Source organism: Xenopus laevis, chromosome 2S (genome assembly GCF_017654675.1).
Source record: "Xenopus laevis strain J_2021 chromosome 2S, Xenopus_laevis_v10.1, whole genome shotgun sequence".
Classification (NCBI taxonomy): domain Eukaryota; kingdom Metazoa; phylum Chordata; class Amphibia; order Anura; family Pipidae; genus Xenopus; species Xenopus laevis.
Window position 1 is genome coordinate 157855076 of NC_054374.1, and position 14851 is coordinate 157869926.

Sequence of the window (14851 nt, forward strand, 5' to 3'; positions counted from 1 at the left end):
CAGAGCAGCATTACTTTGAGGGTTTACTGGTGTATTTATATAGACCTTTCTGATAAAGCTTACTTAATTTTAGCCTTTCCTTCTCATTTAATGGCATTGCTCATCATTCACATCATTCCCTTCTCCAGTGAAGCTTACAGTCCAAGGTCAAAGTTCTTGTCACACAATACACACACAAGGGTCAGTTTCAATAGGAGCCAATTAGGCTACCTGTATGTATCCAGATGAAACCCACATAAACACAGAGAGACCATACAAATCAATTGCAGATTGCAACTACCATTTGTGTATTGCATCAGCTCCATTATAACAGAATAAAGGGCTCATTTATAAACATATTTGTGTGTAGACACAAAAATGGCACTAATGCTCATAATGATGGAATTCATGAAGGTACTTGGTTGCCAATGCATCTATCCTGCCTCGGGTGAATGGTGATGGTGACATACCACCACCCTGGACCTGCCAGTAGCTCCTCCATGGTTCCCACAGCAGGTTGTGCACCACACTTGTACCCACTGAAGCTGATGCAAATGTCATGTTGACTGTGGGCTTTAGAAGTGATGCAAACTTTGGTCTGAAAATGCTAAATACGATGTGCACCTGGTTAGTATTAAAGGAGTTGTTCACCTTTGAGTTAACTTTTAACATGATGTACGAAGTAATATTCTGAGGCAATTTGCTTTATTTTTTTTATGTTTTTTTTGTGTTATTTTGTGTTATATATTTAGCTGCTCTCCAGTTGCAATTTCGGTAATCTGGTTGCTAGAGATCCAATTACCCTAGCAGCCATGCACTAATTTAAATAAGAGACTGGAATACAATTTGGAGAGTAATAAAAAAAAGTAGCAATTAGAATACATTTGTAGCCTTCTTTTGTTTCAAAAGCCGCAGCAGCTAGTGGGAGGATCTAGCCCTTTCATTAAAACCAAACTCAAGGTCAGGAGACACTGATCCCAAGGACTACTGGTACTTTATATTATTGACCAGAGGTAAACAGTTAGGGACCACCGTATGGGGTTTACCTTGACTTACCAATTTTGTGATCATAACTTTCTAACTAAAAACCCTTGTCTTTATACACACATGCACTTGCATATATATTGGATTTATTGTGAGACAGGTGACCAGGGAATGTGCATTGATTAATAGGATAAATCAGTTGCACTTCCATTGTATTAAAATTTAATATTTTTTTCTTGGTAGCCTGGAGTGCTTCCAATTTCTTTCCCTTTCTGGGGGTCAGTGGTCCCCAATTGAAAGCTGGAAAGAGCAAAAATAGAAAGTAAATAATTCAAAAACCATAAAAATAAATAAATAATGAAGACCAATTGAACTGGCCAGTAGAACTGGCCATTCTATAACATACTAAAAGGTGAACCACCCCTTTAAAACACTGGCACCATTTCAACCATTTTGGCACAACTGTGATGGACACAACTTGAAGCACGGCCACAATTACCCTGGAATTAGGGGATAAATAGCGGCACCAGTGCTGGGCCAAGCGGGCAGAGAGCCCTAGGTGATGCTCCCCCCATGCACAGTTCGCTGGAGGGGAGGGAGGTGGAGAGAGAGTTGGAGGGGAGGGAGGTGGGAGAGAGCACCAGTGGGGAGGGAAGGGAGGTGGGAGAGAGCATCTGAGGGGAGGGAGGCAGGGAGGAACAGTGAACTATAGGCAGAAGACAGGTACGTGCCCAACGTCCCCCTTTCGTTGTGCCCTAGGAAGTTGCCTCTTCTGCCTTCCCCTAGTTCCGGCCCTGAGCTGTTCTATGGGTAAATAAATGGCAATTCACAACCTAAATTATACTTTGCAAACTGTTCAAGCAACTTGGCAGTAGCCAGCTACTTAAGAGAAGCAAGTAAAGTATTTGGATAAATGGAGTCTTCTCTTTGGAGCTGAATTCTGCTACTGAATTTTTGACTGACAACACAATGAACTAGAAGTCAGATATATTGCAAAATGCTATGAAAGTGTAAAAGTCCAAAAGTGGGAGAAAACATGTTAAATTAGCTTTTCTGGAATGTTTATTTCTGTCTGGTTTTATAGCTGTTATCATTCACCCTCACTATACTGGTGGCCTTGAGATTCTCATGAGAGATGCAAGTATGTGACCTAAGAAAAGTGCAGTGTGTTTTTCAATTCACCTCGGATGCCATTTTTCAGACCACTTGCTGTGTCTCCAGAGAACATAAAATCTGTTCTCCACTGAAAGAGCGTGATTAACAATACTTCAATAATTTCAAGTAGTCTGTTCCAAGTCAGCAGCAAAAGTCTCGGCACTTCCAGGGGGTTAGAATAAAATCCAATTAAAAGCGGCTGGTGGTGAATGCTGCTTAGTTGTATAATGTACTTAAAGCAACCCAGGAATAAGCAGCAGGTTTCGATTAAATGCTAAATGTTATCCCCCCACCCACTAAATCATCAGCTAAATAACATTTATAGGTGCAGGTGTGCAAATAGCATCTTATCACTTTCCTTTGTAATTACCATTAAAACAAACCAAGTGCATCGCATTCATGCAAGTATTATGGTTTTTTTTTGTAAACCTTGTAATGTAAAAATGATTTAATGCACCAATTATTATCCGGCTAAGTGATGGAAGCTTTGCCAACTTGCCAAAAACAATTGTATTAATGCTCTTTTTTTCCCCAATATTAAAATCAGAACAAAAGGAAAAGTGAACTCCAAGAATGGAAAACTTTGAAGTCACAAGTGGACTGAAGTTTATTGTGCATAGATGATTGGGGTTTTTTTTGGTTAAGGCAAACTAAAGAAAGTGTAATGTTTTACCTGTGTCCTAGATTAATTGGTGGGTTTAGAAAACTAAGAAGATAAGTGGGTTGTAGAACATTTTTCCATGAATTTATTACAGCCCACTATAGACAACAGACACAGTGGCTGCTAAGTAGCCAGGCAGATGTTTGAATATTAAAAGGGGCCATGTCTGGTCACATTCCACCATTTCCATTGGGTCCATAATTCAGGACTATCCCGCCTAATTGGGAGACACTGGGACATATGGTATTGACCGATAAACATATATATGGTCTAGGGGACCTTGAAATCCTGGGTCTCAGTCTAATAGTGAAAAAGTAATTTATCACCAACCTTGACCCTCCAAATCCAAATCCTGGCATCCCCATACATTATGGGACACAAATAAAATATTTTTACTCTAAATTCAAAATTTAAATCACAAAGAACTGGAGAATGTAAAATACTTAAAGGGATACTGTCATGGGAAAAAAAAAAATTCTTTCAAAACGCATCAGATAATAGTGCTGCTCCAGCAGAATTCTGCACTGAAATCCGTTTCTAAAAAGAGCAAACAGACTTTTTTCATATTTCATTTTTAAATCTGACATGGGACTAGACATATTGTCAGTTTCCCAGCTTCCCACATTCATGTAACTTGTGCTTTGATAAACTTCAGTCACTCTTTACTGCTGTACTGCAAGTTGTAGTAATATCACTCCTCCCCCCAGCAGCCTAATAACAGAACGATGGGAAGGAAACCAGATAGCAGCTCCCTAACACAAGATAACAGCTGCCTGGTAGATCTAAGAACAGCACTTAATAGTAAAATCCAGGTCCCACTGCGACACATTCAGGTACATTGAGTAGGAGAAACAACAGCCTGCCAGAAAGCAGTTCCATCCTAAAGCACATGACCAGGCAAAATGACCTGAGATGCACCTAAACAGCAATATTACAACTAAAAAAAATGCACTTGCTGATCCTGCCTCAAACCACTCCCACAGGGTGTGGCATAACTAAAATGGGGCTGCTCTAAGCTATTTTCACCTCAGGAATACACTATTTGGGGACAACCACCCCAAGGAACTTAACTCTTCACATCTGTAAAAAAGCATCATTGGTCGTGATTAGGAATATCCCAATCTGTACCTGTAACCAACCTGATCTCTATGTCAAAGATGAGGTCAGGGGGGTCAAGCTCTGCTCAATCCTATCTCCCAATCAACTGGGATTCAGGGACTCGGTGCTGCACAGGGCCATTGTGACCCTCACCCAACCTGAATCCTTTGAAGAAACCCACACAACACTAATCATTGTTAGTTCAGCCCCTTCATCTTTCTCTTCTTGTTTTTACAGACTGCTCCTGAATTAAAAGTATTTCTTTATGTTTAAACCTATTTTCCATACTTTAGATGTAAGTCGGCCTATAAGGAAATGTGTAAGTAGGAATTTTTTGTCTCAAAGCTTAGTCCTTGCTAACCAAATAAAGAAAAGGAAAACACCCAAGGCCACACACACACTTGCTATTTTGACTCCACATGTGATCAAGAGGATGCTGAGATAGATCAATAAATTCACCACTCAGGGTATTCTCATAATATGCAATGGGCGTTAGGAAGCAGTTTATTTCATTCTCAGAAGATTCTGTTCTGCAGCTGCTAAACTTTTATTAGCTCGGTAGTCATTTTCTCCACAACAACTGGCTTCTGGATGGATTTTATTACCAACACCTGACATGTCTTTCACTTCCAACATTGCTTTAACCTAACCACTCATATTTAGGATTGCCATCAATTCACAGGCATGCAACAGACATTAGGGATAAATTACTTGTTTTGCTCCATTTTTATGAAAGTAACTTTACTGTCAATGGGGATAGAACCCATCATGACAGTCTACCACAACCAGTAGCCAAACTGTAGATTTAATCATTTCTTCATCCAATGGAAATTAACATGGCTAAATGAATACGTAGCAAATCTGAGCACCAGAGCATTAGAACATTCACATGGCTAGATCACCTGGAGCCAGTTCATGCATAAGATAAGTTCTAGGCCAACCTGTACCCTTCCAGAAAACTGACATTCGCATAGTAAATCATCTTCTAGTCATGCAAAATATTAGATCATTTACAATGCTACACCAACCTGTAGACCAGGGATCCACAACATTTAGGGTGAAGGCACACAGAGCTACTAGCAGCAGCTACTTGTCTTGGCTACAAAATAGATAATAGTGATAAATGGCTTTACTAAGAAACTATTGGGGGAATGCAATATTGCAAAAAATCATTCAAAATGCGAATAAATGTTCGCAAAGTGAACAATATTGCCCTTGTGAACACCTTGCCTTTCATATGACAGTAGGATAGCAATTGCAAATTGTATAGTGTGCGATATTACGCAATGTTTGTAATAAAACTTAATGAAAACGTTGTTACGTTTCCTCCAAAACTTTACGCCACCTTTAAGCAGGTGTTAAAGGTTCGCCAATGCCCAATAAGATTCTCAATGCAATAAAAGTCGAATGAAGAATATTACATTACGACTTGCAAATTTTTATTCTTATTTGTGCACAAATGTGTTCTCTTTGCAAATTTTATTACATTTTACCCAATGTGTGGTTTAGCAGAAGCATTTCTCAGTATTGTCTATTGCAGGGTATTTTGTAGTCACAAAATCTAGATGCCACATTCAAATGTAAAAAAAAAAGTTGAAGAGCAAAATAAGTATCCAAAAAGTTCCTGGGGTACCAATTATGGGCTGTGATTGACTACTGGAAATCCCTATGTGGACTAGCATCAAATAGGAAACTATGTTTGGCAGTACACACGGTTTTTATTTAACCAAAACTTGCCTCCAAACCTGGAATTTAATAATAAATAGCTGCTTTGAGGCCACTTGGGGGCAACCTCCATGTTACTCATGAGCCACTGGTTGGGGATCACTGCTGTATAATATTCACATGACTAGGCCAACATGTAGCCAATAAGAGCACTAGAATATTCACATTTCCAAACCATACTGTAGCCAGTGAAAGAATTAGAATATTTACATAGCTAGATCCTTCTGTACTGAATGAGAGCATTAGAGCATACACTGAACTGTACAGACATATAGCCAATAAAACACAAGAATATTTACAAGGCCAAGTACCAAGTTAAAGCTAATAAGACCATTAGCATAGGCACATGGTTACACCTATCTGTAGCCAATGAGACCATTAGAATAGTCATATGGTTACACCAAACTGTAGCCAATGAGACCATTCGAATAGTCACATGGTTACACCAACCTGAAGCCAATGAGACCATTTAAATATTCACATGATTACATCAACCTGTAGCCAATGAGACCATTATAATAGTCACATGGTTACACTAACCTGTGGCCAACAAGACCATTAGGATAGTCACATGGTTACATCAACCTGAAGCCAATGATACCATTTAAATATTCACATAATTACATCAACCTGTAGCCAATGAGACCATTATAATAGTCACATGGTTACACTAACCTGTGGCCAACAAGACCATTAGGATAGTCACATGGTTACATCAACCTGAAGCCAATAAGACCATTTAGATATTCACATGGGTACATCAACCTGTAGCCAATGAGACCATTATAATAGTCACATGGTTACACCAAACTGTAGCCAATGAGACCATTAGAATAGTCACATGGTTACACCAACCTGAAGCCAATAAGACCATTTAAATATTCACATGGTTACATCAAACTGTAGCCAATGAGACCATTAGATTAGTCACATGGTTACAAAGCCAATGAGACCATTTAAATATTTACATGGTTACATCAACCTGTAGCCAATGAGGCCCATAGAATAGTCACATGATTACACCCACCATGGTTACATCAACCTGTAGCCAATGAGACCATTAGAATATTGACATTATTATGGGAACCTGCGGTCAATCAGATTTTTAGAATATTATAATGGCTAGAACAAACTGCAGCCAATCAAAGTGGTGCCAGGGCACTTCAAACACAAGTACCATTGTCAAACCCAGTAAATATGCAGCAATCAACTAAGGCTTGTTTTATAGCATGAGGCAAAATATCCTATGCTGCTATTAAACTACAACTCCCCTTAGCATGAGGGAAAGGCTTAAGTGATGATGCCAGTAGCAGAAGGTATAAATGCTGCAAAAACTTTTTGTCCATTTAACATTGTACAATAATGTCACATTCTATCTCATTAGCATTTTCTCAGCCCCACATTAGGAAGGGAAGGCTTTCTGTTCATGCTTCATGTCACAGGGTGAAACATTATTATTACTGAGCTACTGTAGGTAATGAGCTAAATATCACCCCTCACTAGCAGACTTAGGATACTGCAGCTCTCTCCTCTCACACTGACTCTTAATTAGAACTTAAATATGGCAGATTTCTTGACCCTGGGCAGAAATAAAAAATAATTCATTGCAACAAAAAAAAAAAAAATAGAAAATTAAATTCCAGAAAAAGAATAAATGTTTTTTATAAGTAATCATTAGAAAAATACCCGATGTAACACATTGACTTCATCCATCATTATGTTGGTCTAAACATTAAATATACCCAACTGAGACTTATTTGGAGTCATACCCACCAGAGAAGATGGTATCAAGGGCACACCAGACAAAGCCCTAAAACCTTGCTGGAAAAGCTGGTTTCCCTCATTTGAGAGATTCCTTGTTCAAATCTCATTAATATACCCAAAAAAGAAACATTTTTCAATACAATACATGAAAACACAAGCAGAACCTGAAGACAGTAGAAAAAGAGTTAACGCTTTGTGCTCCTAAGTCCCTAAATCTTTACTTACCTCTCCATGCAGATTCTGTCCAGCGGAGTTCACGGGCGCCATCTTCAGCCGCTTCGGGAATCTTCAGAATGAGAAAAGCGCTTCGCCAATTTTCGTGAGTTTTGGCGCACCTGCAACTGCGCATGCGCTGATACGGCACTTACTTCCTGAAGATTACTGAAGAGAAGAAGATGGCGCCCGTGAACCCCACTGGACAGAATCTGCACAGAGGGGTAAGTAAAGACTTAGGCTAGGGGGAGGAGGGAGGGGGGTCTATGTAGGGTAGGGGAATTTTAACTATAGGGTTTGCTTCTCCTTTAAGGGTTAAACAAGGTGGAATGACATTTTATTTGATGAAAATTACTTGATATAACAATGTGAATGTCGTCATTTTTTAAAATCAGCTCAAGACTATCCGCCATTGGATCTGATTGACATATTTAACTCCAGACGACATGCTGATTCCAATTATATTAGAAGGGGAAAAGAGCAGAAAGGTTGCAGTTGTGTTTTAACAATCATTTAAATGGAGTACTATATTTACCAGGTAGGCGCCTGACAGGAGCTAGATGCTTCAATTAAAATACATACTATGAATATTTTTCATCATAACTATAAAAGGCATTACAAATCAGATTACGGTGAACATCATTCAGCATTATGTTCCCTGAGGAGCATATGCCAAATTCATCTCTCGGTGGTAACAGCTGACAGCACAACCTCTATTTATTTACATATACTTATTAAACCCGAGTTTAATAGTTCATTATTGGTGCCCTGAAACTCCATGAATAGCAGTAAAACTAGAGTACAACTGGTTTTTTTTTTACAATGCTGAGTTTATTTTAGTGTGATTTGACTAGGGAATAGTTAAAATTCGATTCAAGTTTTTTAAAAAATGTGAATTCGAATTTCTAAATTTATCATGTACTGGCCCTTTTTAGAATTCAGATTTGACTATTTGCCACCTTAAACCTGACAAATTGCTGTTTAAGCCATGGGGGACATCCTGGAATCAATTTGGAGTTGTTTGGAGACATCCTGAAAATCTAGTTTTTTTTTGGTGAAAAAAATCAAATCGAATTTAATTCAAATTCGATTAGAGTTTGCGGGTTGATCCCATTCACCCGAATTTGAAAATTCTTTTTTTTTCAGAATTTTGAGTTCATGGGAGTTCATGGGAGTTTATGGGAGTTTTTACAAACTCCCATGATCTCTAAATTTGACCCTTGATAAATCTGCCCCTAGGTGTGTGCATGCAAACTTTTTAGTCAACTCCACAACTCCTTGTATATGTTGGTCTCACTCAGGGATATAAGGTCAGTGCCTAAGCCAAAACTGCAAAAATAATATTTGTCAAGGCACCCCAACAACATAAATGGTGACTTGGGAAGTGAACTCCAAGTAAATGTAAATTCAAGTTGGTGGCAAGTCAGATTTTAAGAATGACTACTAACCTTTGGTCATATAATAGTGTTGTCTCTATGACGGCTGATTATGTCCTTATATGAATAATCACATAGGAGTCATGCCAGGTGGGTGTCATACAGCAGAAGAGGACTTCAGGCTGGTTTGGGTATGGCTTTGAAAGTATTATGGTTGGGTTGAAAATTGTATGACACACAGTCCTTGTCTGTTGTACATTAAATTGTCAAGCTTTAGTTACCTTTCCTCCCTCCCCATCTATTAACATACACAATTAAAATATTTTTTTATCAGGGAACTTGAAAGATATTATATAATAGCTTATCAATAAATTATCTTATATTGTATGTCTTTGTTTATGCTAGTTTACCAACCTGTGATATGGTAGCTCACTTGACGGTTAATCTCAGATGTGTCTTCGTCCCATGTACTTAGTACTGCCACCACCTCTCCCGGGGTATCACTTTCTTTCACAGATCCCTTGTACACCTCATGTTCAAAGATAGGCCCATTGTCGTTAACATCAGTGACAGTCACAGATACAATTGCTGTTGATGAAAGGGACAAGGTCTCTCCAAGGTCAGATGCCACCACTGTAAACATATAAGTAGGATGCTTTTCATGGTCCATATCCTTCAGTGTGCTAATCCATCCACTATTTGAATCAATGGCAAAGGTTTCCAAGAGTTTGTCTTCTTCTCTTTCTGAAACTAGACTGTATGTCACTTGACCATTAGCTCCCCAATCTGCATCAGTGGCTTTGACTTGGATAATATTTGTTCCAATGGGCATACCTTCCATTATAACAGCTTCATAATAGGAAGAAACAAATACTGGCTTGTTGTCATTTAAATCCAAAATCTTCACCTCTACATCAACAGTTATAAAAACATCAACCGTATGTAGAGGTACAGATGCAGCAACTTTGAAACTGAACACAGGCACTGATTCATGGTCAACTCTTTTATCGAGCTTCAATGTCCCAGTTTCTTTATCAATAGTAAAAATGCCATTTTTGTTGTTTTCAGCGAGTTCCCCATTGACCATACTAAATGTAACAATTTGGATTGGGGTAATCTGAAATGATCCTATGATAGTTCCGATAACAGAATCTTCAGGCACCATAAATGTGTACTGGGGTTGGGTGAAAGCTGATAAAACTGTTTCAGAAGGTACTACATGGATGTAGACAGGAATAAGAGAGTGCTTCATTGGAATGCCACCATCAACAGCTTTAACGAAGAAAGAAAGTACTGTATTTTCCAACTGGTTAAAATTTCCTTTTGTAACCATCCAACCATTGTCCGGATCTATTTCGAGTAGATCAGCTACTGAGACAGAAGCCTCGCTGTATAGTGAATAGGTAATCCTTGAGTTTGCCCCATCATCTGTGTCAATGGCTTGGACTTGTGTTACCAGATGGCCCTTTTCAACATCTGCTTTTACGCTGGCCCGGTACTCTGTAGCTTTGAATTGTGGGGCATTGTCATTTTCATCCACCAGAATCACTTGCACAATACAGAAAGCAGCTCTTCCACCACCATCGAGAGCTCTAAGAGAAATGCTTATATCTCTTTCCAGTGGGTTCTCTCGATCAAGTTTCTCTGTTGTCACAATCTGACCCAAACTGTCAATGAAGAATCTATTTTTGGCCAAGTCATTTATGATTGTGTAGGTGACATGCCCATATATACCAGAATCTCCATCAGTTGCTTTTACATAAATTACTTTTGTTCCGATGGCGGCATTTTCTCTAACCTCCGTCACATAGACACTCTGTGCGAAAACAGGGCTGAACAGATTAGCTCCAAGAATCTTTACATGGACTTGAGCGGTACTTGTAAATAGTCCATCAGAAACAGAGATATTTAAGCTGTGCATTGGTTCCATTCGTTGTTTGCGATGGTTCGAAAGGGTGATGACCCCACTTTTGCTATCCATAACAAAGTTGACACGATCATTTCCAGATAAAATACTGTAATCCAATCGATCAACGTCTGTGCTGTCTGCGTCGGACGCCTGCACACAGGTCACAAAATGTCCTCTGGGAGCAAGTTCACTAACATAAGATTCATAAATCAGTTGATTAAATACAGGTGGATTGTCATTCAGGTCTGTTATGTAGATGGTCACCAGAACTTCACTACTGAGAGAGGGAAATCCATTATCTGTTGCTCTGATTTTCAGATAGCTTTGCTGTAGCACTTCATGGTCCAATAAACGAGCTGTTAGTATTAAGCCACTGGTGCTATCAATGTGAAACGAATCTGTGTTGTTAAAAAGGTCTTGGACTATTTGATATCTTATAACCTTATTGTTTTCTGAGTCTGCATCCAGAGCCACCACTTGTAAAACAGGCGTGCCAATCAGCGAGCTTTCGGACAGGGTTGCATTATATGATGGGAACTGAAAAACTGGGGCATTGTCGTTAACGTCATTTATACTAATGTCCACAATAACTTCTGCCCTTGCGCTAGTCAGAGAATCACTTGCCCTTACAGTCAACTTAAAGGAAGCATTTAGTTCATAGTCTAATGGGCTTATCACACTTAGTACCCCAGTATCAAAATCAATATTAAACTGGTTATATGGATCACCATCAACAATAGTGTAAATAATACCTTCACCTTCCGGGCTGGTGGCATTAATGCTTAAAATTGGACTGTGCATTTCAACATCTTCGTCTACAGAAGCTGTATAGAAGGCCTTTGCGAATACAGGCATTGCTTTGTTGACGATGGTTATTGGAAGCTCTACTGAGGCTGACAGAGAAGGATCCCCCTGATCTTTAGCATTTATCAGCAGCATATATTCGATGTTAGACAGATCTGAATCAAATGTTTTACTCAATGTGACACTGCCATTATATTTATCAATTTCAAAATGACCATAGTCATCTTGTAGGAAGAAGGTCAGCTCTCCATTTCTACCTTTATCTTTATCAATAGCATTTACTTTATATATGAGAGTTCCAGGCTCAGCATCCACTTGAACGGCAGCATAATAGGGGAGGCCTACAAAAACAGGAGCATTGTCATTTATATCCTCGATGTTAACTTTGACAACAACCCGAGCAACACGCAGGTGATCACTTTCACGACTGGCTTCTACCACTAACTCATACACCTCCTCTTCTTCTCGATCAAACGACACCCCAGTGGTTTGAATTACACCAGAAGTTGCCTTGATCTTAAATTTGTTTCCTGGATTCAGTATTGAATATCTTAAGGGCTCGTTTAGATGATGGCCTACAGCATTCACAACTGCCACTTTGGTGACATTGGTGCTATTCTCTGCTATTGACGTGGAATAAAAGTCTTGGGTGAAATACAAGCCACTGTCCAGAGCTTCTTTCACCATTATCGTCACAATGGCAGTGCTATAAAACTTCCCATCAGACACTTTGACCATGAGCATGTAATGATCCTTAGATAAACTGCTATTTCTCACTGTAATAATGCCGGTGATGGAATCGATTATGAAATGGTACATGTTGCCTTCTGTCAAAGAATATGTTAACTCTGGTGGAATTGCTGCATCTGGATCTCTTGCACTAACCTGAAGAACTTCAACTCCAACATAGGTAGGCAACAGCAACGTTGTTTCAAACACAGCCTCTGTGAACACCGGGGGATTGTCGTTGACATCGGTGACTTCAATTGTAACCTGTACAGGGTTTTCTGCTGTAAGCTGTGGACTTCCGCTGTCTCTTACATGGACGTGGAAATGGAAGAATGAGATTGTCTCATGGTCCAAATAGGCTATTGTTCTAATAGCTCCAGTGCTGGAGTCCACTGTAAAATACTTTTTAGCAGTTGATTCAATAATCTGATAAACAAGCAAGGCATTCTGGATGCTATCTGCATCACTTGCCTTGATGACTAGAGGACTGTTGTCTGAGCTGCGCACTATACTGTTAATTGGAGCAGCTTCATTAATGCTTCCAACATACTGGGAACTGAGGAAAACTGGAGCATTATCATTCTCATCAAGAATCTGAATGTTCACTGTGGTGTTGGAAGCCATGCCAGCCATATTAGTTGCTTGAACAGTAAGTTGATAGGAGGATATTTTCTCAAAGTCAAGTGCTTTTTGAGTGGTAATTACTCCAGAGTATGGGTTTATGATAAAGGCCCCTTCCATATTTCCAACTTTAATTTCATAAATTAACGTTGATTGGCTGATGGCAGACACCATGACAACGGATGTTCCCAAGTGCACTTTTTCGTGAATTTCAGCCTGATATTCACTCTGAGTAAATTTGGGATGAGAATTATCTGACATTGTCAAGGAAATTCTCACAATGGCAGCGGCAGAAAGCGGTGGGCTTCCACGATCGGTTACTTTTACTGACAGCACAAACTGGCCTGAAGATGGTATCTCAGGTTCTTTAGAAACAGTGATGATTCCCAAAACTGGTTCGATTTTGAATGTGTTCCCAGTATTTCCTGAAACCAAACATAAAAGAAATTAGAATGTTATTATCGCAAAATACTTTTTAAATAATGATCAACTTTGGAAGAGATATAATATGTAATATTCATTAAACAGTTACATATTGCACATTTGACTTACATATAACAAGGTCACAGATACAGGGGAAAGAAAAATCTTATCAGTCAAATGACTATGTCCATTGGTATCTAGGGCAGCAAATTAGAATTCAGTCCAAATCTCACCCTACTGAGACAGCAAGATTGAATAAGAATAGATATGTAGACAGATAAGGCTCACTGTGCAAAATAACCAAAATAAATGATAGTAATGTTATGCACTCACAAGTAAGCAGTGTAACTTGAGTGCCTCCAAAAATAATGCAAATCCATTTAGCAAAAATAGGAGAATTCATGCTACATTTAATAATGAACAAAACTTCTTTATATGGGTCAGTATAATTTCTCGAGTGTTTATATAGGTCTATGTTTCGGCCTCATTAAGAGGACCTGTCTTGAGTGTTTATATAGGTCAATGTCCTGGTCCTACTAAAACCTCATTAAAAACCCTGCTTTGTTCACTATTAAATGTCCTATGAATACTCCTATTTCTGCTACATGGATATGTATATATTTAATGTTTTAAATATATGTATAATGGGTTGAGTGCAGAGGACTCTTGTATTTGACTATATCTATTTTGTGGTCACAGCCTCATTGCACCCCCGCCTAATGGTTTTAAAAAATAGTGGTGAGCACAACTTTCCCTTGTTTGTTATAGTTATACAGAAGCAGTGACCAGCTCCATTTTGTAGCTCCCACCCTCTCCAGCTATAGTCAGGTGATCCCCCTGGTGGCCAATAAAAGGGCAGCCAAGTTTGGGAGTTTTACTTTGAAAGCAGCAATTTGCAGGTGAAACTTAGTCCCTGTGTAAAATGTATAATGAAGCAATAGAATTCTTAATGAATCAGATGAAAATTGAGCATAGGACTGGCCAGATATGGGATGACTTTGACGTAGTTGGCCAGCTTAAATATATTGCAATATATGGACAAACAATCCCTGTTTTGTTTAAAGGGTAAGGCATTTTTCAGTAGCAGTAGCACAAAATGTCTCTGTCTTAAATATATTGATAATGGGTTGAGTGCAGAGGACTCTTGTATTTGACTATATGTATTTTGTGGTCACAGCCTTATTGCACCCCCGCCTAATGGTTTTAAAATTTAGCGGTGAGCACAACTTTTCCTTGTTTGTTATACTATATATATATATATATATATATATATATATATATATATATATATATATATATATATATATATATATATATATAGGTAATATCTGCTTACAAACATTTTACACAATATTGTTTAAAAGTTATTCATTGTTTTTATCTTTATTTGTATACGAGTAAGGATGGGCG

The 14851-nt window shown here is 38.7% G+C and overlaps 1 protein-coding gene across 5 annotated transcripts in view; it reads right to left on the bottom strand.

Annotated features, from left to right (window-relative positions):
• Positions 1-14851, bottom strand: part of fat3.S (FAT atypical cadherin 3 S homeolog) — a 304473-nt gene that overhangs the window by 72422 nt on the left and 217200 nt on the right. For all 5 annotated transcript variants that reach the window (XM_041584587.1, XM_041584586.1, XM_041584585.1 and 2 more), the window contains one exon: positions 9370-13443. In XM_041584587.1, the coding sequence (XP_041440521.1) occupies positions 9370-13443 (4074 nt within the window). The remainder of the gene's footprint in view (positions 1-9369; positions 13444-14851) is intronic.